This window comes from Nyctibius grandis, chromosome 4 (assembly GCF_013368605.1).
Source record: "Nyctibius grandis isolate bNycGra1 chromosome 4, bNycGra1.pri, whole genome shotgun sequence".
Lineage (NCBI taxonomy): Eukaryota > Metazoa > Chordata > Aves > Nyctibiiformes > Nyctibiidae > Nyctibius > Nyctibius grandis.
Genome location: NC_090661.1, coordinates 4,622,133 through 4,644,549, shown reverse-complemented (window position 1 = coordinate 4,644,549; position 22,417 = coordinate 4,622,133). Strand labels below are relative to the sequence as shown.

The 22,417-nt window shown below is 39.6% G+C and overlaps 1 protein-coding gene across 2 annotated transcripts in view; it reads right to left on the bottom strand.

The window, feature by feature from the left end:
- SLC6A5 (solute carrier family 6 member 5) overlaps positions 1-22,417 on the bottom strand; it is a 29,859-nt gene that overhangs the window by 568 nt on the left and 6,874 nt on the right. For both annotated transcript variants that reach the window (XM_068397606.1, XM_068397607.1), the window contains exons 7-14: positions 21,585-21,719; positions 20,049-20,152; positions 17,771-17,895; positions 12,441-12,553; positions 12,036-12,167; positions 10,873-10,972; positions 5,109-5,209; positions 1,894-2,061 (exon numbers count right to left, since the gene is read on the bottom strand). In XM_068397606.1, the coding sequence (XP_068253707.1) occupies positions 1,894-2,061; positions 5,109-5,209; positions 10,873-10,972; positions 12,036-12,167; positions 12,441-12,553; positions 17,771-17,895; positions 20,049-20,152; positions 21,585-21,719 (978 nt within the window). The remainder of the gene's footprint in view (positions 1-1,893; positions 2,062-5,108; positions 5,210-10,872; positions 10,973-12,035; positions 12,168-12,440; positions 12,554-17,770; positions 17,896-20,048; positions 20,153-21,584; positions 21,720-22,417) is intronic.

Sequence of the window (22,417 nt, the reverse complement as noted above, 5' to 3'; positions counted from 1 at the left end):
AAATTTTTCATTTCTATCTGCGGGAAAAAAAGGAAGAGGAGAACGTTAACCTGGCAAACAACAAAAATCTTCTATTCTTTCCGCTGATTTCTTTATTGAATATATAATTTGATTGGCACGTTTACAGATAAAAAGGAAAGAAAACATATTTCTGATGACTTAAGAGGGAACAATTATATGTTTATTACCTAATAAAGTGAATCAGACCTCTATATCAGTTATTTTAGTCTCTGCTTAATTACCAGTTTGCAACTCTTACCTCCCAAATCAACCATAATAATTTTATGCAGCAGACTCGGTATTCAGGAAATAGTGGGCTACGGCTGAAATAGCTTTGGCAAAAGCACCTTCAAAACAGATCCAACTTTTTGGCGTTTCTTTGGGTGCACTACTAGAGGGACAGTAAGGAGAGCCCCCTATTTTTGTGGCAATATGTATGCCGGTACTACACATATAAGTTAGAAGATTTGAAGCAGAACCATTTGTGTCAATGAGTTACGAGACGATGAACAAGTAAATCTAATTTCACATTAGCTCATTTCTGGTAGGAGCAGTTGTCTCCTGACCCATGCACTCCAACGCGCTCTACACAAGGGCTGAATGGCCCTTCAGACAAGTGGCCTCATTGCCTCGTGCCAGCCGTGTACTTGGAAGCTCTCCCTAGGGTGTCCCACCACTGAATATTAAATTCCTTTGCTCTATGCGAAGCAGAAAAGCGTGGTCTTTTCCCTTAGGCATGTGCAGCATGACATATTGAGAGACCAAAAAGATTACTCTATTTTAGTACATTTTCTCTCCTTTTCATTTTTGAGGCATGTGACAGCCCCGATGGGTTTTGCAGGACAGCTGAACTGCAAAAGCTGCTATGAAAAGGGGAGGCAAGTGCCTGTTCCTTATCCCGAGGAGGGAACAGTGCAAGCAGCATGCAGTGACGAGAGGGCAGAACCGAGAAAGCCTCCAAGCCCAAAAATAAGAGCACTGAACTTCTTCAGAAGACAAGGTGAAGGCAACAAAGGGATGAAATGCTGACACGAGAAAGACGTTGCTGTACTGCCCTCTGCAAGGAACCGAGGAGCCAGCGGGATGGGAACAGCCAGGGAGAGGTGGTGGTGGCAGCCGGGGTGGCAGGCAGGGCCAGGGCACAGAGACAGGGAGCAGAAGGGGACTGCCACGTTTCTGGAGTGGTGAGGGGAAGGAGCAGGACTCTGGTTTGCAAAATAAACAAAAGCAGCATAAAAATAAAGTGCCATCTGGAATTTTTTTAAACCCAGGTGCCAGAGATGATCAGCTTATTCAAGAAAAATAAAGAGATGAAGAAGGGTGAAAGAAAAGCTTGCCTGCTAGGTTTTATAATGAGTAGTCTGAGCTGTAGAGCATGAGGTCTTTTCACACATCTTATTCCTGAGCTTCATCAAGCTGCACAACCTCCTGGAGCACATCCCAGATGACTCAGGTACCCGAACATCTCGCCCTCTGCAAACGGGCGACTCCTGATTGACATCTCCTAGCACTGGGTGCTGGGCTGGCTGCGACACGATACCAGCAGTTGATGCCTCCTACATCCACATGTTGCTTTTGTAAAAAGGCCAATAAAGCTAGGAGAACAACTTTCTCTCAATAACACCATACTGGGGCTTATAAAATTTGTAACTCCTGCTAGTTCTCATAAAAGCAATCACTCAACAATTTAGGAGCATTTTGTCGAGGAACAGGGAATAGAAGGTCTGCATTTTAAATCAACTGAGCATCTCTTTGCAACACAATAACTAGCTTACCAGAGAGTAATCTTAGCACTCACTATTAGACATTCAATATCACAAAAATCAATGTAAAATAAAACAGACGGTCTCCTGTGACCAGATTTTTAAGCAGCAAAAAAGACAAAAGAATTACCTCAATAAATTTGCCTGGGGCTAGATGCATTTTTATCACAAACATAACCGGGATCCAGATCACTGAGCAGGCCAGCATCAGCCATCCAAGCACCATGGACCATCCTGGGTAGTGGTAAGCTCCGTAAGTCATTGGTTCCCATTGGTAAAAACTGAAGCAAAGAATAAACTGGAAACAAGGAAGGAAAACAAATACGTTTGAATAAACAGAACAAGCCTGCTATGCGACAAACGGTAGGTATCCATGCACAGAGTTGGTATATATGGAATACAGATAAAAGTGCATACACCTAAGGCAGGGCTCTCCCACAAGCTGTAATAAACAGGTCAGAGTCTGAATCTAATGAGTTTCATGGAAATCTTGCAAAATCCCACAAAAATTACCGTATATATACCAGAAGAATTGAAATTAGAATCTTGCCCCTAGAGTAACATGTTTTATTACATGGTCTATTGGCAGTTTTACCTAATGTGATTATGCTAAGTTACTCCATTTCACTTACTGTATGAATAGCAATACATCTGCTTACATTTGTGCATAATTCAGTAACTTTCGGGAAATGCCTATGCTCGCAATAATTGCACACAGAAGATTTATAGCAGTATAACAGGTGAAGGCATATCTAAAAATGATCAGTTTTATTTCCAGAGATGTGGAGTAATTGAAAGTCTAATATTAGGCTATCCAAATGTATCAAATATTAGCTTTACAGAAGCAATAATAGAAAAGAATGCATTGCTTGGGTTTGCCTTGTCTGTTTCCATTGCATAAAAATTGAATTACGACCGATCAGTGTCAATTTATTTCTCACCGTAAGTTCACTAAATATTACATTTGGAGGGAACAACAACAGAACATGCAAGTCTGAACCGACTTTCTTTGCTTTCCAAATTTGCTTTCCTTAGAAGACAACATAATTTCCTCTTCCCTGGTTGTGATTCCTGGCAGTAGCTGTGACTGCAAGTCTGATCAGTAAAGGAACCGAGCAATTTGCAGAAAAGCCTTACAATTGCCTTCAGAAGTGTAACAATGGGTCTAAGGCAGCATCTTGAAAACAGTGATTGGAAGAAAAAAAAGATAAAAAAACACATGCACATGCCTTCATTTCTAACAAGGCCCTCAAGAGGAAAAAAAAAAAAGACATTGCTGTTGATGTTATCCTAATCCTGTAGATTAAACCGGGCTATGTCTTCAAACTTTTTAAAAGGGATTTGCAAACTATACTTATATATTGTCGCAATCAAACCACAGTGGCCACTGAATAGGTAAGACAGATCTACCTGTCTTTCATGCACAGCAATAATATACTTCAGTAAAGATAATGGGTAAAGAAAATCTATGCTGGAAGGTAGAACATCTTCATTATGCCCGTTGGAGAAATTGTTCTCATTGTAGAAAATTTATTTTCCTTGCAACTCAGGATTTTCTTGAGCTCACCAAAACTCACTAGTCCCTTCACACCTGCAGTCCTGTCTGCAAAAACTAAACCTTTTCCGTTTTCAGGAAAAAAAAAATACCTCATTCCTGAATTAACAATAATGAAAAGAAGTTACTAACTTTATGCAGATCCTTTTTTTTCCTCCCGAAACAAAAAGATTTACCAACATTTACACTGCACTAAAGAACAGCACAAACAGGAACTTCCCAGCACATCAGCCAAAATATAACTTCTCTGGAAGTGACTGCAAAGGACCAGAGAGTCACCATGCAGCTGATGCCATATTTATTGTTTCAAAATGTGTGTTTTATTAGAAATTCTAGCAACTTTTCTTATCTTGTACTTAAAAAAATCCATGAATACTTGTAGGAAAAGTTTAGCACTGCTGTGAAATGATGAGTTTTTAAAACCCTACGCAAATACTGATCATCTTGCCATACCTGTGGTCCAGGCCTGAGGAATTTCAGGCCAAAGGATGTTTTCTCAAAAGTAAAATACTGGTGAAAGAAGACTGCGTTGTTTTATACTGACTTATCAGGCTGAAGGCTTTTGAAATGGCTAAAAGAATTATTTCATTCTTGTGCCAAAACATGATAAAGCAATGGAAGATGGTGTCTGTACTGAGGTTAAAATGTAAAGGAAACGTTGTGTTAGAGAGCTAGAGAGTAAGTGTAGATACAGTTATTGTACCTTGACTCTTGGACTTGAAAAAACACGCGTAGCAATAGTAAAGTTGAGAACGTGCCAGCTTTGAGATTAAACGGAGGTTAAATTCGAATCGTTCCAGGTTTTGGGGTGGAAATTAAAATAAAATGGGGAAAAAAAAAAAAGAACCACAAAAATAAACAAAACACAACCTTCTTTTAAATTTAAAACCCCTCCTTTTTGCTTAATGACGCACACGCTGGTCAGCGCCGTTCCCGGCACCCCCCGGCTCCCACCGCCCATCCCGGGCCGAGGCCGTGCGGTCGCACAGCGCCACCTGCCGGTGCCGATAGGGAAGCGCCGCGCTCAGCCGCGCTGCCCGGGGTCGGGCGGCCGCGTCCCCGCTGGCACCGGCCGCGTCCCCGCTGGCACCGGCCGCCTGGGCTCGGCTGGGGGCGGAGTGGCGAGCGGTCCTTCACTGCCCCGGTGCCTGCAGGGTCTGGAAACAAAAGTTCCTTTTTTCTCTTTTTTTTTCCCCCCTTTCCTTTTTTTTTTTTCCCTTAAGAGAAACGGGAGGGATTTCTATTGATTATCAAGAACACAACTATCTCGACCTTTGCAAAAATATCTCCATCTTTGCAGCTAAAACTACTTTGTCACTCAAATTTCCATGTAAGCCTTTCCAAAGCATGTCTCTCAAACTAGTTTATGACTCCATAAAAGGGTTTTTCCCTAGCTCAACCTGAGGACAGACAGGAGGATCACATAATTTCCTCTCCATCCCTATGTGTGTATATATTACACACATATATATTACACACATATGTGCACATATATGTGCATAATAATCAAAAATGCTGCTATGCAACAGTGTGCCGTACCAGCACTTTGCACAGACAGGGAAAAGCTACCATAGCAGCACGTGGAAACTCACCATCCCTCTCTACCAAAAATACCTTTACTTATGCTCTGTTTCATCTACTACACACACATGCAAGAACATATGTGCACACATGTGTGTGTCTAGGTATCTGCATCCAATCTCTAATTACTACCATTCAGAAACATCACGAATGATGAAGAAACAACAACAAAACTCTTTGGACAAGACATGAAAAAAATTTTTGCTTACTGTTAAAATAGTTGGGGTCACGAATGCCCAACAGACTCTCCAGAATTTACTTGGCTGGAATCCAATCATCATTTCTATATCTTCACAAAATCTTTGCAATCCTGCAAATAGCAAATGTAAACACGATTAAGTGTGAAAGAAACCAGCTGCAATTTTCAACATAGCCCTTGTGACCTCCCTCGTGTCTCATTACAAAAGCAAACTCTGACTTGTTGGTTGAAAAAGCCAATGGAGGATCTAACTACACTGTAAAAAGTGATACTATGGTGGTGGGAAACATTCTAATGAAATATTTACTTCCGAAGGATTAAAGAAAAATTGAGATTTTTACATAGAGATTAAGTGTTCAGTATGTTTCAGGTTAAAGCATTAAGAGTATGTGCTGGTTAGCTGCAACTGTGTGTATACTTGTTGTATTTCACTGTGAAAATTAACCTTATTAATATCTGTATACATGTTTCAGCATAGACACTATCTGAGCTTCTCTATACCTACTACGTGACTGGGGTACAACTGTATCACTTAGCATTGAAACTGATAATGTCCTGTTATTTTTCAACTGATATGTAGGCAATATTGGAATTATTAGAGAGCACCTGTAAGTATTTTAAACTATATTCAATGTTGTTTGAACAAACAGATCGACTGACATGTTAATTCTTCAGATTATTGTATTGAGTCCATCTGTAAAGTTACTAGAGTTAATAAAACACGCAAGATTGGAAAATGGTATTGCAGCCATCTCTGCAGCTCTCTCCCTGGCCATGCCATCCCAGTGGAAAAGGCATGCTGGCCCAGCAGCTCCTATCACCCACCTGGCTAAAGCCAGTCTGCTTGTCAGCCTGGTTCTGCAGAGCTCTTTAGGTAAATGGCCCCTGCTCAGTACAGCTGGGGTCCAGGGCTGAGCTCCTCCATCATGCAAACATTTCAAATTTGGGCCAATTTTATCTAATAAAGCAGATGATCATCTCTGTCATTTAAATTTTATAAAACATTATTCTACAGCATTTAGTCTAACTTTTATGATGTGGGGACAGGAAGAATAAATATTAAATACTGGAGAGAAGTCATTGAGTAAGGGAATAAATATTTGAACAAAAGTAATAAACTGCTTTATGTTCTTATTGCCCTTATAGCCAGCCACTGCAGCTGCTGAATATAAGAAGGGAAAATCCCCAGGCTTGATCCACCTAATTTTGAAACCTTTCTGTTGATATCAAGGAGAAATGAATCTATCCACCTGCCTGTTCCAAGAATTAAGAGGGTAAAAAATAGCAATGGTTCATTATTCAGTGTCTTCTGATGGTGCTAGGGCAACTCTAAAGTCCCAGCTCAGAGCGTGAGCACAGACTAAGCCAGTTCAGGCAGATAGCACGTCAGAGAAAAGCTAAAAAACTGTCATGATACGAAATAGAGAAGAAAAATCCAGAAATTAAACAAGATGATGGTATTACAAGAACTGTATTTAGTGGAGGGGAAAAGTACAACCTGCAGCAGATATAAGCTTAGAAAACTAACCCAAGGTGACACAGATATCACTTTTTTTTTTTTGTAACTGTAATTTCTCTCCCTCTTTTTCTCTTTTCCACGGACTACAGCAAATGCTCTTCTTCAGGTAGTCTCTTCTCTGTGAAATACATGTAATTTTTACGACCCCTGGAACCACCGTACTTCAGCCCCCGTCTGACTCATCACATGCTTCTCCATTTGATAATACAGCTTTGTATGCCTGGACCAACTGCAACACACGGTCACTGTGTTATGGATCTGAAAGGAGATCTTTGCTGCAACTGAATGATTTGCCCCTGTGTTTTATTTACCTCCTTATTACAGTTCAGTGCACCGTCTGCAGCGAGCTCCTTGGGAGGTGCTCACACAGCGGTCATCCCTGCAGCGCACTGTGGTGGGAATAAAACTAACTTTAAACTAATTGCAGCAGCACAAGGGTTGAAGGGTCTTTCCACAAAGTTTAAAGCTCATCCAAGTGTGTCTACTTCAACTACCCTTGCTGGTGCAAAGGAGGTATACCTAACTGGAGAGTTACCAGGGGCTTCTACCTCCAAAATTCATGCAAGCTTCGTGCAAATCTGCACAGATTTGTTTGAAACTCCAATTAAAAATTTACTTCCTTCTTGGAATTGTTGGTAGATACTCACAGCTTCATATAACTTTTAAATATTAACAGTTCAGGAGTCAAATGCATGTAAACAGATACAGGGATTACACAGCACTCTGAAAGACTGAAAACAGGTTCATCAAGTTCCACAGAAAAACACAAAGGATGCTTTAGTTAACAGAATGCTGATTAAATCTCAGCATATCTGGTCTCCCTCTCAGATCAGTCATGCTTGCTGAATAACTTTGGGAAGTAAACAATACATGATATCCCATATCTCCATTTCCACTCTGATATATTCATAAGTGCTGCAGATATAAAATCCATTAAAAAGGAGAATGCAAACCGAGACAACTACTTCAATATCCTGCTACAGGTAAAGCATTCAGAATTACTGACACTTTCTACAAATACACTGCAGCAGTTACCACTTGCTCTGATGACAAACTTTCCCACCAACAGACTGTGAAAAAACAGGCCTAGAAGGAGCATGAACAAAGTTAAGGTCATACATTTTGTTTTCCAGCAGCGTTTTGCTCAAGCACAAGGATCTTTGTATTTAGCTTCACGTTACAAAATGCAACAGTGGGAATTATGCTGATGATTAAATTAATACCTGCAGCTCTAAGCTATTCTTTGCCAATCATGCATCATAATCTAAATAACTGGAAAATAAAGACCTATATCAGCATGTGAAATAAAAAAACATCGTTTGACTGGATTATGTAGCACTGACTCTACTGAAAAATAAATGATTGTGAGGAAATAACCAAGTGTGTCTCTTTTTAATTTAAAAATCTCAACAAACCCAGCAAGCAGAACATGTAACAAGAACTAAAGGCAGATTTATCTCATCATAAAAGCACTTGCCACTATTGTGCCAACCTGCTTGCTATGAAGAGTACATGTATATAAAGAAAGGTGTCAGCGGACTGTAAAACAGCAACTGTCAGAGCTTGAAAATATATTATGCCAATTTTAAGCACTGCTTGAAGGAATATAACAAGAGCAGCAGCTTCACTTGTATTTACAACATGCAAATCACAAATATATAAGCTGTATTCCTATGAACGGTCCCTAAAAAAGTAGCTTTAATGCAGTAGAAGTAGCTATGATACATTAATCAAGCGGATAATGATTGTAAAGTAAAGGTTTCCTTTTTTTGTGTAGAAGACTGGAAGCTCTTTAGTCTAGCAAAAGCTTAATTCCAGGGAATAATCTTTGAAATAGTTTATACCAAAGGCTTGACTAACATCTGTTGGTTAAGAATCAGTTGGTACAGGGAGTATGGGAAGAATTATTTGTAATCAGCAAATCTTTTTCCAAGTCTGATTACATTAAAGTAATACGTAACTAAAAAAACGTTCTCTGCTATTCAAGTCCTTCCTTTGCAGTGCTATAACTATTTCTGTATTATTTCATGTTTTTCATAAAAGTCAGTGTTTTAAGCGATACTGAATCTGTTGGGCAAAGCAGGCACTAGCCAGAGCAATTTTGCTTACAAGCCTAATAAAATGCTGTTCCACAAAGGCAAGTTTGTGGTGCTTCTGCCACACAGTGTTCAGAGGAGGAACAGAGCCAGTATTTCTTATTTACCTTCATCCTTATTTAAAAACATACTGAATAAAGACATTCTACAGATTTAAGCAGTTTTGGGGTTATTTAAAAAATATTCTAAGCAAGGAATTGTTATCTTGCACACTGATGGCAACGGCTTTAACGAGGGCAATCTTTTTGGCACAGAGCAGGGGATGCTGTAGGTACTGCTGGCCAGGAAGAGTGACAACATCCAGTGCTTTAGCACAGCGTTGTTCAGGCATGCTCTCAGCAAAGAGATGGGGAGAAAGAAGGGGAAAAAAAACAAGAAACCCTTATACTCTTCTTGAGCATTCCCACTCACCATCTCTTATGGAATTGTATTGGTTTTAGGAAAGCCGGGAAATTGGTCAGTATGATAACCAGACGCTAATGCTCAGGTGACATGTGACTCCTCAGAGACATCAGATGACATCTCACGTGTCATCATTTACTTCCACAGGAACGTGTAAATGCTAAACCTGGTGGTAACTGGGGGGAGGGAATGGGCAAACCTTGCATGTCTTCATGGAAACCAAAGTACAGAGCAACAGCAAAACTTGCCAGCATAGATTTTTCATACCAGGAGTTCTGCTAAATAATCCCCAAAATCCCTCTCTAGACTTCACTTCAGGAGATATCTCAAAGCATTACACTCAGGCCCTTTGAGAAGGCTGGTTGAATGTAAAGCTGACAGCAGTCACCAATATCATTTCACTCACAGAGATTACGCTTCTAAACCAACTGTAATTAAAATATTTACATTTCAGGGACGTAAAAAACAACAAGTATTTTGACCAACCAAAACATGATTGGTCTACATCAACTTTTCTCTCAGTGTTTTGGCTTTTTCCATTGTATTCTGTAACATTTCCTCACTAGGTCATATCTGTCTTAGCTTACAACCACTCAGGCCTGCCCACTAGATTGGATGTCAGTGGAGATAAAATACACTTCTGTACTTCCACAAAATCAAAGAAAACAAGGAAGGGCCAATTCCCTGTCCTGTTTATGACATTCATTTCTCAAGCAAGAGCAACAAATTCTGCATGTTTTGAATTACATACAATTTTTTAATGCATCTATATTACAGAGTGGACCCCACAACATAGGTAGGTCTAAGCATCCAGTGCACAAGACTTAGAGCCTAAGATCATGCTACTATATATGCACATTCATCAGAACATCTCAGGATTGTTTGTGGCTAGATCATACAAAATTGATAATTCATTCCTGTCCACTGCAACAGTAGAAACAGCCTTATCTTTGTCATCTTTAATGCTGAGTTTCAGATCTTCCTTTGTTTTTGAAGACAAGTCTTAAGTGACACCACCACACTCCAGACATAAATTAATCATCTGTTACGTAGGGAGATCTTCACATTTCCTGCCACAACCATGTGAGATCACACATGTCCAAAAATCAATCTCCTGAAAGCACTAGACAAGTTTGGGAACAAATCACCAGGTGGTAACAATTGATGTAGCTACAGCAGCATCAAGGTAATTGCACTGTTTTATACTAGCTGAGGATCTTCCTCGTAATTTAATGTATGTCAACATGGATCGACATAACTGGTGTTGCCACTGTGCATAACTAATCAGTCTGAGTAGCTGCGTGGTTTTGATTCTGTGTTACAGACAGATGGGCTAAAGGGAAGGCTGGATGTGGACATAGAAAATGAATCCTTCAGAAGTTGTTAAATGCCAAGATACCACTTCTGGCTTAGGAAGCCTCTGACCCTAAGACTGTTGGAGTGCGAAAGAGCCCCTGGAGAAGTGTCACTAAATGCTTGGTCTATTGTTATACTAATGTCTAAGCACAGGCTTTAAGCTATTGGTGGGAAAAGGGTGTTAGACTATATGAAAGTCTTTTGAATATATGTATTTAAAGGAATCCTATAGTAATGAAGTCCCATTATGCTTCCGTTCTAAATAAGGGAATTCTGAGGCTTTTCATCTAAAGAAAAAAAATGTTACTCCTTTCCTTAAGAATTTTACGTTACCAGCTACTTTATCATATGCTAAAATGTTACTTTGACATAGGCTGTCTAATAACAGCATTTTTTCTTACCATATATATAGGATACTCCAACAAGCTCAAAGATGGCAATGATGACAAGAGAATAAGAAGCTGCGTAAGTGTCCACAAGCTGCAACATATACATTCCACCCTAAAGAAAAAAAGGATAAAAGAGCCATTACTTGTGGCATATAGTTGCTGTCTCTCTTCATATGTATCACAACTCTAACTGGCGCTAAGGTAGGCAAAATGGACAGAAGCAGGACCCAGGACATTCTGTCCCAAGTAAGCATCCAAATATTGACCAGACACAGGCTCGTGCTGGACTATAGTTTCTTCCTTCTGGCTGAATTAATATCAAATCCAAAAAGAAAAAAGCAGAGTGTACACCAGAGTCTGGTAACTAACACAGCTTGAGAGGACATTGGATTCAGTCCTTTCAGATTAAGGAGAGAAATGCAACCAGACCTTCCACCAGCAGTGTCTCCAACCACTTAATACTATGTCAAAAGCAAAATCACCATTGAAACCAGGAATACTGTAACAGTGAGTCCAGCTCATCTCTTTGGAAAGGATATAATGCCCTATCTTCAGGGCAGAGGTTAAGCAGTGTAATTCAAGTGAAGGAAGGACTGAGTCCATTTTAGGCTTTGAACCAGCAAAGTTGGGCTGGGATGTGATGAGGTGGAAGGAAAGAAAGAAGAGGGGGAAAAAGGATTAATAAAATAGTAAAATAGGTTTTGTGCACCTCATCTTGAAATTGCTGCGAGTTTATAGTGCTGGAGGAATTAGCGGACAAAAGACACTGAAGGCTGTCAATGGTAGATGAGAATTTCATTATTAACTCCACAGTTTGCTAAGTCTATCAGTAAATATCTAATCTGGGAGGGAAGGCACCCAAAACTGGTGTGCACGTTTATGTGACATAAAAACTTTTTTTTTAAATGAATAGCTAACGTACATGACTACTTTGGAGATGTTTGGCTAGGGATAAATTTTAACAGTCTGATTCTCAGAAAGAATTGAACATTAAAGTTTTTAAAATATATCTCAGTCAGAGCATCCATTAAAAAAAAATAAGGCTTTCAGATTCACTTGGTGTCTTTGCACATGTGGCAGAATTCAGCTTAATCTTTTGCAACTTGCACAGGAGGAGAGCGGCCACCAGAGGGGGACTGGGGACAGACAGTGATGCTCAAAGACAATCTCATTACCTGAGTGATCATAGGAAATCCCATGATGAAAAAGGAGATGCAGCACCCAAGAGTGAACAGTGCCTTGTGCGTACGTAAGTATTTGGGGAACTCATCTGAAACGGAGGTCACTATAGTCTCGATAGTAGCAAACTGAAAGACAAAATAGAAGGATTCATTTCAGCGTGCACAGTGCATACAAAATGGTCCAGCTGGATATATTTGAATATGAGAGCATTTCAAATCCTGGGTGTTAAATGCTCAGATGTCAATGCCAAAGCTTCACCCAAATGATTTCAGCATTGATGGCCTTACTTTATTCCTCTTTTTGCAAAGCGGTTCACTGACCACATGGAAAATAGTGAGTAATCTCATGGGCCTCCAAACAAGCACATAGGAAAAGCAAGAGAAACAAAAGCAGTTTACCATAGTGTCCAATCCGAGCGTCAGAAGCATCAAAAAGAATATTATAGCCCAGAACGGAGAGAGGGGAAGCCTAGTTAAGGCTTCTGGGTAAACCACAAAAGCAATTCCAGGACCTAGAAATGAGAAAAATAAAGGCTGTGATATCTTGCACCGCCTTAAAATTGTTGACTGAATGGAAAAGAGGCAGATGTTGAGTCATATAGCAAAGTATAATACAATATTACTTTGCTTAATAAAAGTAAAAAAGATCAGATTCAGTCTCTCCTATTTACAGAAAGATTTAACCATTACAGAATTTAGCCTCGCATGATCAATTTCTGTTTTGACTGTAAGTTTCAAAACACTCGTACACTCCTACTTTCCAAGCTGCAGAATACATAGTTAACCAGTATACCAATATACTGAGCCACATATGAAAAATAAACAAAAGTCATGTACTGCAGCTATGTTTCTTTCCTGCTCTGTGACCAAATCCCTGCCACAGTCCCTGTCAATTAGCAACCCAGCCTTAGATCAGCATAGTGATCACCCACACCTCAGTACTACAAGGATGAATGGAAAAGAAAATACTCTAACTCATCAGCACATGGTCAAATGAGGAGTGAACATAACAGATGCACAGAGCTGATACCAGACACAAGGTAATAACTACCATGAATCTAAAAAAATCCACAAGAAATTCTGAAATCATGCACAACAGAAAAAAGTAAGGAGATGGGGTCTTTTAAAGTCTTAACCAGGAATTTTCCTTTCTTTGTTGGTTTGATATCTTGAGCTATAATTTTTATTGACTGTAAAGAAGAAATATTTTTACAAGTATGCTTAGATTTGCCTGGGAGAAAAGGCTGCAGGAACGTGGTGGTAGCATTACAGTAGATGGCACTTCTTCTCTATTTATCCCAGCTAACAGAGTGCCCACTTCAAATGCTCTGAAGGATGTTTACTGTCAGGGAAGATGATACACACGAGAGCCAAGCTGTGCTGATTGCATGACCCATGCCACAAGAAGGGGCTCCAAACTCACTCTGTCCTGGCCATTTCTAATCTAGATCATTGCATCCCATTTCCTAAAGCTCCTCACGCTGTTTCTATTTGAGAGAACACTGCTGCTGTCTCACACGCTGAGAAAAACACACAGTTTTAGCAGCATGTGAAATAATCTCCACGGGCAACTTGTGAAGTGTTTGGAGTTCCTTCAGAATGAAAGAGAAATGTGAGAGTTAACAACAGGGTAAAAAAATAACACTGTACCTGACTCGGTAAGTGTTGCTGCCTTTAAAATGTGCTGCAGAAAAAGGGCTTTTTAGAATAGAAACGTGTGTGTAGAACTACTATGTATTCATGAACACGTTCTTTCATCTCTTGATTAAAGATTTCTTCTTGAGATAAGGGCTCTGTTTGAGCTAGCTTCCTGCGTGTAGAAGTTTAATTAGGTCTCGGAATAATGAGTTCCTGTTAATTACACTTTTAGGAAAAGTTTAATTATAGAATATGAAACTGCACATGTCTCCATCTCAGCCCCTCATAACTCTCCAAGATATCACATGCCAGGGAGCATCCAGGCACGGGTAAACAGTTACAGGGAGGCTGGATCTCATCCTCTCCATCTTCAGAGGTTTAGGGGGATATGAACTTTTCTACAGGGCTATTAAAGCCAGGAAAACTCCAAAGGTTCTATATGTGTTGAAACAAAAAAAAAGTCAAATGACCTTGAACTTTCTTTTAAATTACTAAAATTTTTCAACTGCAGTATGTTCTTAATCAGAGAGTAGAAAGGAAATAGATTGTCTTGCCTTTCCATCTATGAAAAGTGTTTTATTTGTTCTCAGGTACATGATGTTTTCCTGAAAGGAAGATAAGGAAGATTCTAAATGAAAAAAATACTATGTATTTCAGATTAATATTTTAGGAGGGGAAAAAAAAAAAAAAAGAAAAAAAAAAGAAAAAATCCCTTCCTATTTCCATTAACAATTTCATTCGAGTTTTTGAAAACTTGAAGGAAGATTATGTTTTGTCACAATTTTGGCTGTTTTCTTCTTCACTGGAAAAGGAAACACAACTTTAGAATTAAAAAAGGTAGAGAGGGACAAGGGCTGGCTCTTTTCCCCACTTGCTGAGTCTGCTTTTTAATTCTGTTAATTCAATGTGCTAACTCAGTCTGCAATTATCCCTAATCTTCACTCTCTTCCTACTGTACAGTGGTCTTCTCATATGGGACTAAATTTTCTTTCCCCTATCATAGAGAGCAGTGAAGCCTCACCCTCGTGAAATATTTTTAAATTGCCTAAATGGGCTCTTACAAACGCATTGACAGCCCTACAAGATTGTCTCGTGGCAGCTTTTTTCACATCCCCTGGAACAGCTGCTGGAACAGCTGGGAACAGAAAGCTCCAGCCTGTGACTAGTCGCTCAAAGACCACCAACAAGCACTCAACAGAAACGGGTTTGTGATCCCCTGTGCTAAATATTATGCCATCTCCAGGGAGATGAACCAGCTGAACCAAGTGTTTCCTCCGCCATCCCCAACAGCTATGTCTCTCCATCCTCCCTCTGTCCATCTCTTTGGAGCTTCCACTGCAGCTTCATTCAAGCATGGCCTCTTTAACTCCCTACAAATAATTTTGGTGAGTGCAGTGTGGTTTAGATTTTGGGGTTGGTTTTGTTTGTTTAAGATGGAGGTAAAGTCTAAAATAAAAATATTAATGGAAACATTACTCCTAAAACACCTGGCCTCACACAGTTTTTCAAATATAATGGTCTAATCCAGACAGAAAATGGGGATGAGAATGAAAATTTTCTGCTCCCGCTTAGCTGACTGGCAGACCAAAAAGAAGACGAGGCACCGAAGACTGAATTGACATTACATTAGCTTGTAAACGCAGTAATCCTCTACTATTTGACATAGACTAAGACATGGACTTTTTGGAGTAGGTTCAGAGGAGGGCCACAAAAATGATCAGAGGGATGGAGCACCTCTCTTATGAGGACAGGCTGACAGAGCTGAGGTTGTTCAGCCTGGAGAAGAGAAGGCTCCAGGGCGACCTTATTGAGACCTTTCAATACTTAAAATGAGAAAATGGGGGCAGACTTTTTAATAGGGCCTGTTGCAACAGGACAAGGGGTGATGGTTTTAAACTAAAAGAGGGTAGATTCAGACTAGATATAAGGAAGAAATTTTTTACGATGAGTATGGTGAGACACTGGCACAGGTTGCCCAGAGAGGTGGTAGATGCCCCATCCCTGGAAACATTCAAGGTCAGGTTGGATGGGGCTCTGAGCAACCTGATCTAGTTGAAGATGTCCCTGCTCATTGCAGAGGGGTTGGACTAGGTGACCTCTAAAGATCCTTTCCAACCCAAAGCATTCTATGATTCTACTTGTTATCAAGAAACAGTTTGCTGGCTGACCATCTTATGAAATTCTCATCTCAGATCCCCCAGCTGAATCCGCAGCCCATCCCACCACGTGTCAACTGGTGCAAGCCTCAAGCTAACTCCCTGTGACTGAACTGCGGCTCACAGGCTTCCCCTCACCTCAACATCTGGGCTGCCATATACCAACTGAAGAAGCTGCAGGAAATGAATGTGACCCAGCACCTTTATTTGCTTCTCTGAGGTCAGAAGTACTGCAAAATCTGTGAGATTATCCATGTTTCAGTTTACAGAGAAGGAATAAGCAAAAGGAAACTAAGAGCCTTTTCGTTTTCTTAACGAGCAGCAACATCTTATTCCCTCCTCTGTTGTTCTCCTTTCACCTGTAGTAACTTGTTTCTAATAAATGATTAGAAACATTAGAGTTCTGAGATAAGGTATTTTTCAAGAAAAAAATAGAGCATGCTCCATCTGTTTCACTGGCTCTTGTTCCTACAACTACAGGATTTGTGTGTCCCCAGCTCATGTTGTCTGTTTTCCATTTAGCTCCCACAACGTTGTTAAATGCAGATTAACCTTCATACCTAATTGATCTAGAATGACGTTATGAATATTACCACACAGAAGCCATGGAAAGTTGTCTCAATTTCTATGCCCTATTGTCAACTCACTGCTACAATTTCTGAACCATGATGCTCAGTCAGTCAGGTACCTTAGGCTACATGTAGCACCTCATGGCATTGAATTTATCCACGCAACAAACCTGTCAGAAAAACGTTTAGTGTCTTCACATTAATGCAGACAGGGAGATACATCATGTATAGAAGCCATGAGTATGCTACAGTCATTTTTTTTAACTCTTCTGTCCTTCTCCTGTTCAGAGCCTCCTCTTGCTCTGTGCTATCGTGGGTTGGGGGGGGATAACATTGGGAACCATCCCCATGGCTCACGGAGAAGCTATTCATCACTTCAGTGCTTGAAAATGGCTGTATCTGTGCTGGAAGCTAATACAATACACTTAGCAGCCACACGTGCCCACAGAAACAGCTATGGTGGGGGAATCGTAAATACGTATACAAGTTATTACAAAGTTATTAAAAATTTGTGGTTTTAACACAGTTCAAAATTATCTTAAAGATCTGGGGGTTGGTTTGGCTTAGAGGCAAAGTGCTGCACATTTCACAGGAAATGTAGAACTAGACTAAGGTAACAATTAACCCTCTATAATCCCATCAGATTTTTACAGCCCTTGAAACTTCTTAGATTCTTACCCCAAAAGCTCCTCCCTTCCTGTCTCCCGCTACTTCATACCAAATCGTACACGACAGCACAAATTCTTCCATCAGTCACACTCTTCTCACTCATATTCAGCTCTACCAATTAAGACCTTTCAGATCCCCATTTGTAACCATCTCACTTCACTAACCAAGACCTTCTAATCAGTTCTTCAGAAATCTTTTACTTCCCCATGGAGGCAGCTCCTTGCTCCACACAGTTCAGAAGCTCAATCCACCTCTCACACCATATTTCTCCCTCCCACCACATCATGAAGCCCAACATCCTCTCATCCAAGATTCCCACCATCAGGGACTCCTTTTACCTTGAAAAGGATTTGACAAACAACAGCAGAAACAAATGAGAAGACCAGTCACTACTTAGAGTATATGAAGGAGACGTCTCACCCTACCCCCTCATCAGTCATTTACATAAAGATTTGAAATGAGTCTCAGCTTGCTTCCTTCTCTTACCAAATGAGTGATAAAGAAGCTTCAAGTAATATCTTGGCTTCCCAGGGTACTTCCAGTGTACCTTCTCCCATATAGAAATGCCTACATGTGGTTTACTGACACACTTTAGTTTGAAGCCATTATTCCCACCTTCAGTATCAATGTCATCATTAATAGAGCTGAAGGTGCCACCAGGTGCCTGTCTAAGTAATGAAATGGCAGCATACCCTACCTTGGTCTGCCACAGCTTCAATATTCACTTTGAGCTCATTTGCCATGAAGCCAATAACTGAGAAGATGACAAAGCCTGCAAATATACTTGTGGCACTGTTGGTACATGTGACTATCAATGTGTCCCTGAAAAGGAAAAAGAAGCCATGTCAGCTTGTTGCAATACACGCAAGGGAAGGTTTTGTACACATTTAAGGAGTCGCTCTCATGAGTACACGCATCCTGTGGGAATGCTGATGAAGGTACACTTTTACACTTATCAGGTATGTTTGATGCTGATCAGAGATGACAGAAGTCTTCACACCACCACCAGTAATCAGCTGTGCAAGTTTCCATCACCCACGTGCCATATAGGCAGCCACAGGCCACGCAGGAGGATAAGCATTTCTGCTCTTGGCCTCTCCGAAGAAGGTAGCAATGATGACAGGATTTGTAACACAGTGTTTTACTCTTTGCCTGATGTGGATATCTGCTTGCTATGTTACATATGGAGTAACCACCACCACCGTCTAGGTAAGATTCTTTTTGTCTTCTATCTTTCTTATATTTACATACAAAATTTCAGGGTTAAGCTTTCTTCACTTTGCAGCACTCACTTAAACACCTGCCCACCTGTAGAGGATCCCCTGGTACAATTTTCTGTTGTTGTTAAGGGAGTCTCAAGAAACACATACCTGAATGTTATACCGTACTGGGTGAGTACACGTGACTCCACAGGAAACCAGTCCTCATGATCCCCATTCATAATTATTATTTTTAATTTTTCTTCACAATACATGTGTCCACAAGATTGTCCCTTAAACTACTACAACTTAGGAACAAACTAGTCACTCACCTTAAATGTTTTTTGTTTTGTTAAGTTGGCTAGAATTGCTTATTCCTACTGCTATTTTTTTGTCAGAAACAGAATGAAATACAACCTGAAAATCTGTCAAGAACCTCACTGAGCTGGCAAACTTCTGGAATCTCTAATAGAGCAGCTCTTAACAGGAATGATTAGGTTAATTCTTCAGGTCTACAAAAAAAATGACAATGTTCTGTTTGGAATCACCATGTGTTAATCTTCTTCCAAAACCCAGATAAGTTTTAAGTAAAATATTTTAGGTATGCATTATGAAGTGAATTTATGTAAATTTACTGCAATTATAGATTATTTAATGATATTTAAAATTCATTAACAAAAAAAATCAGAGCCCAGGACAAGCATTTTCAAAAATAGGACCCAAAGGACTGCTGGGTGGGAGTTATTGAGTAGGCAACAGTGTTACTTATTCATCTATATTTTAGGATAATTATATTAAATTACTTTTGAACACTAGTAGGAAATGTTTTTTAAATTCCTTTTTAAAATACTGATCCACCTTTCTTTTTAAATGTAAGTACTTTGTATACAGTACTTAGAAGTTAAAGGATATGGGAGTTGAAATCCCAAGGAGTGTGTCCTTTAAAGTCTTGATTCAGGAAGGTTTTTAAGCATACCCTTGGGACAGCCCCTGTGCAAGCTGCTGGCTGTCCCGAATCAGCACCTCTGTCGTTGCAGGAATCAGTAAAGGTTTGTTTCAGCAGAAACAAGATTGGCTTTAAAGACAATAAAACAGCAGTGAAGCCTTCTACTAATGCCACTTGCTTTTGTTTTTTCCATCTGCAGACATTGATCTGGCATGCTTTTTTGATGAAAAATTATACTACACCACCAGAACAATGACTTTTTCCTTGTAAAAATAACTTTCAGTGATTTCAAACAAAAGTGATTTTAAATTTCACAACTTGAAGTAGCTTTGTACATGTAAAACAACACTAAGAGTAACTGGGAAAAAAAAAACAACATTTAGAAGAGACAAGAATCACATACATGGAAATTGCACATTAAACTCAGGCACGTCTCAGAACAGCAAACTTCAGCTCATTCTACACATGGGTTGTTCTTCAGCAGAGGCTGCCAGCTGACACGGTTTCATACCGCTGCTCCCAGCTGTTGAGAGCTTCCAGATTGCCTTTCAACTTAAAACTACCACTTCTGAAAATGAAGAGCCAATAGGGACTATAATAAAAGTAAGGCTCATCTTGAGACTAGGAGATTAGGACCTGGGGAGAAGATACAATACACAAAACCAAAGAAGTCTAAAGAAACAAAACAAAAAACAAACAAACAAAAACTACACACACAAAAAAAAATAAAAAAGAGGAGGGTCTTTCAAACCAGATTTCTGCAAGTTGGAAGACAGTTGGTTTTGGCCGAGACCTGTTTATTAAGATGAGTGGATTTCACTCTCACATACCTGTAGCAATTATTATGGAATTTGTTGTAAGAAGAGAGAGTAATTAGACCTCCCCATGCTGCAGATAAGGAGAAGAAAATCTGAGTGGCAGCATCCTTCCAAACCTAAGCGAGATAAACAGGAAAGGAAATAGCATCAGCTTCAGTAAAAAGTGTTAGAAAGATCAATAACACTATTAAATGTTACTGTCAGGGATTAACACATAAGTAGTTTAAATGAACTTTAGAGCAATGGATGTCAATAGAACATTTAAAAGCAAAATCTTGCACCGAAATATATAGTGTCCATTTGATGAGGAGTACTGTTCTTGTTGAGCCCATATAAAACGACAATATAACTTTTGCTGTATATGGAAGGCACAAATATTCTAACAATATGCTTGATACATATCAGTTCAAATACGTTCAGCAAAGAAAATGCAAATCAAGAAGGAAAATCTGCGTCAGCTACTGATGGTTCATCTGCCAGTGACCCTAAATTATACTTTATCTCCTTGATAAAACTAAGAGCCTTAGTGTTGCTTGATGTGCTACTTAGGAATGAGATTACATTAAAATTAGGGTAAATTTCTGTCATTAGGTGTACGTCAAACAGCACAGTGAGAGTTAGAACTATTTAGACACAAGGCCCCAGTTTCCTCCCATCAGAAGAGAAGACCCAGTCAGCCAAGTGTCTCTTAAAGAAACCAAACAAAACCATGAAACAGCATTGTTTCTTCTGTAACAAAGTTCTTCAAAGCCTTAAATGCGTTTAGATAAAACATTTCAAACTTGCCTGGAATTTCAAAGGAGTTGGTCTTACTTACTACTTGCAAAATGTTCGAAGCATTGCTATTTCTCTTTACAAGCTTTCCCACAATATCTGATTTTCCACCCAAGTCCACAGTGCAGAAATGGAGATACACACACATGCACAGATGGGTGTGCCTATACACACACTAACCCACTTGAAGATGTTACTTAAATGCTACTTTAAAAGTTACCAGCCAGCAAGCAGTCAATCCTCCATCTAATTGAGTGTAATATACAGCTATTAGTTCATGTTACACTGCAAAGAAAATTGAAAACAGAAGCTAGCCTGAATGTTACCCAACACTTACCCAGGGTTATACAGATACTTAGTGTATTCAGACAGCCCCATTTTGCAAAAGGCAGCAGCTCTCATCTCCTTTATTGCACAATGTGGGATCCAAAAATGCTCATATTTAATGCAAAATTAATTTCTGTATTGTTTGCAAAAGATTTAATACTCCCATCACCAAAGGATCAAAATACCCATTCTTGCAGAGATGTTAAGGAAATTAAGATCTGCACAATTCATCCAGGAAATTGTTTTCAACTTTAATTATCAATCTGTCAGTGTGATATCACACCGATACTGATAGATGAAAAAAATTTCTTAGGGGGAAAAAAGATGAACAAGTTTCCCCAGATGACATTACTTGTCTCTGCACATAGAAAATGCTTGCAGCAGACTTTAAGAAATCTGTATGATTTATTCACCCTAGCAGAGTTATAAGTGCAATGATAAGCCCACCATAGCGTCAATCAGCTTCTCCCACTTTGGCGTGATGAAGTACCAGATTCCAGCTCCGGCTCCAGGTAGAGTTACTCCTCTTATAAGAAGGATGATGAGAACTACATAGGGGAACGTAGCTGTAAAGTACACCACCTGGACAGACCAAAAAAAAAGGTTATTGAAAGGGCTTATTTGGATCCATAACAAGAGGGGCGTGGGGGAAAATACAAGTGCTGCATTATTGCCTGAAGAAAGCAGTTACTGAGGCTCAGAGACAATAGTCAGGATAAAACTAGGAAGACAACAGGGTTATTTCCCAGGAAATCTGCAATTTTACAGCTCTTCTTGCTGCTGGAAACAGAGATAATATCAAGAGCAACAGAGGTAAAAATTGGGATTCTAGACAGAGAGGGGAAGAAAAAAACAGAAAAGTCTGGAGAGGAACAATAGGAATTTAGAGCTAAACTGAAATATCATGTTGGATCCTTGCCCAGAGTAAACTAACACAGCTCAATGGAAGTGAAATGAGCAATGCCATTCAATAATACTTAAAGTTATGATTTTTTTCTATATATATTTCTCTGTATTTAACTAAGCCTAAAGATTTTTTATGACTGATTGTACCTCTTAATATCACCATAACAATATTTATGATCCCAATGCAAAAAAAGAAAGTCAGTAGAACGATCCAGATAGGCCTAATCATCACTATGTCTAAATACACAATGGAGGTCGAGTGTTTAATGTCTTAATAATTATCTAGTACAGAGCAGAGCGCTCTCTGTGGTCAAATAAAATTGCTAGATTATGGCCAGTTAAGCTGTACACTCTACCCGAAACCATTTCAAATC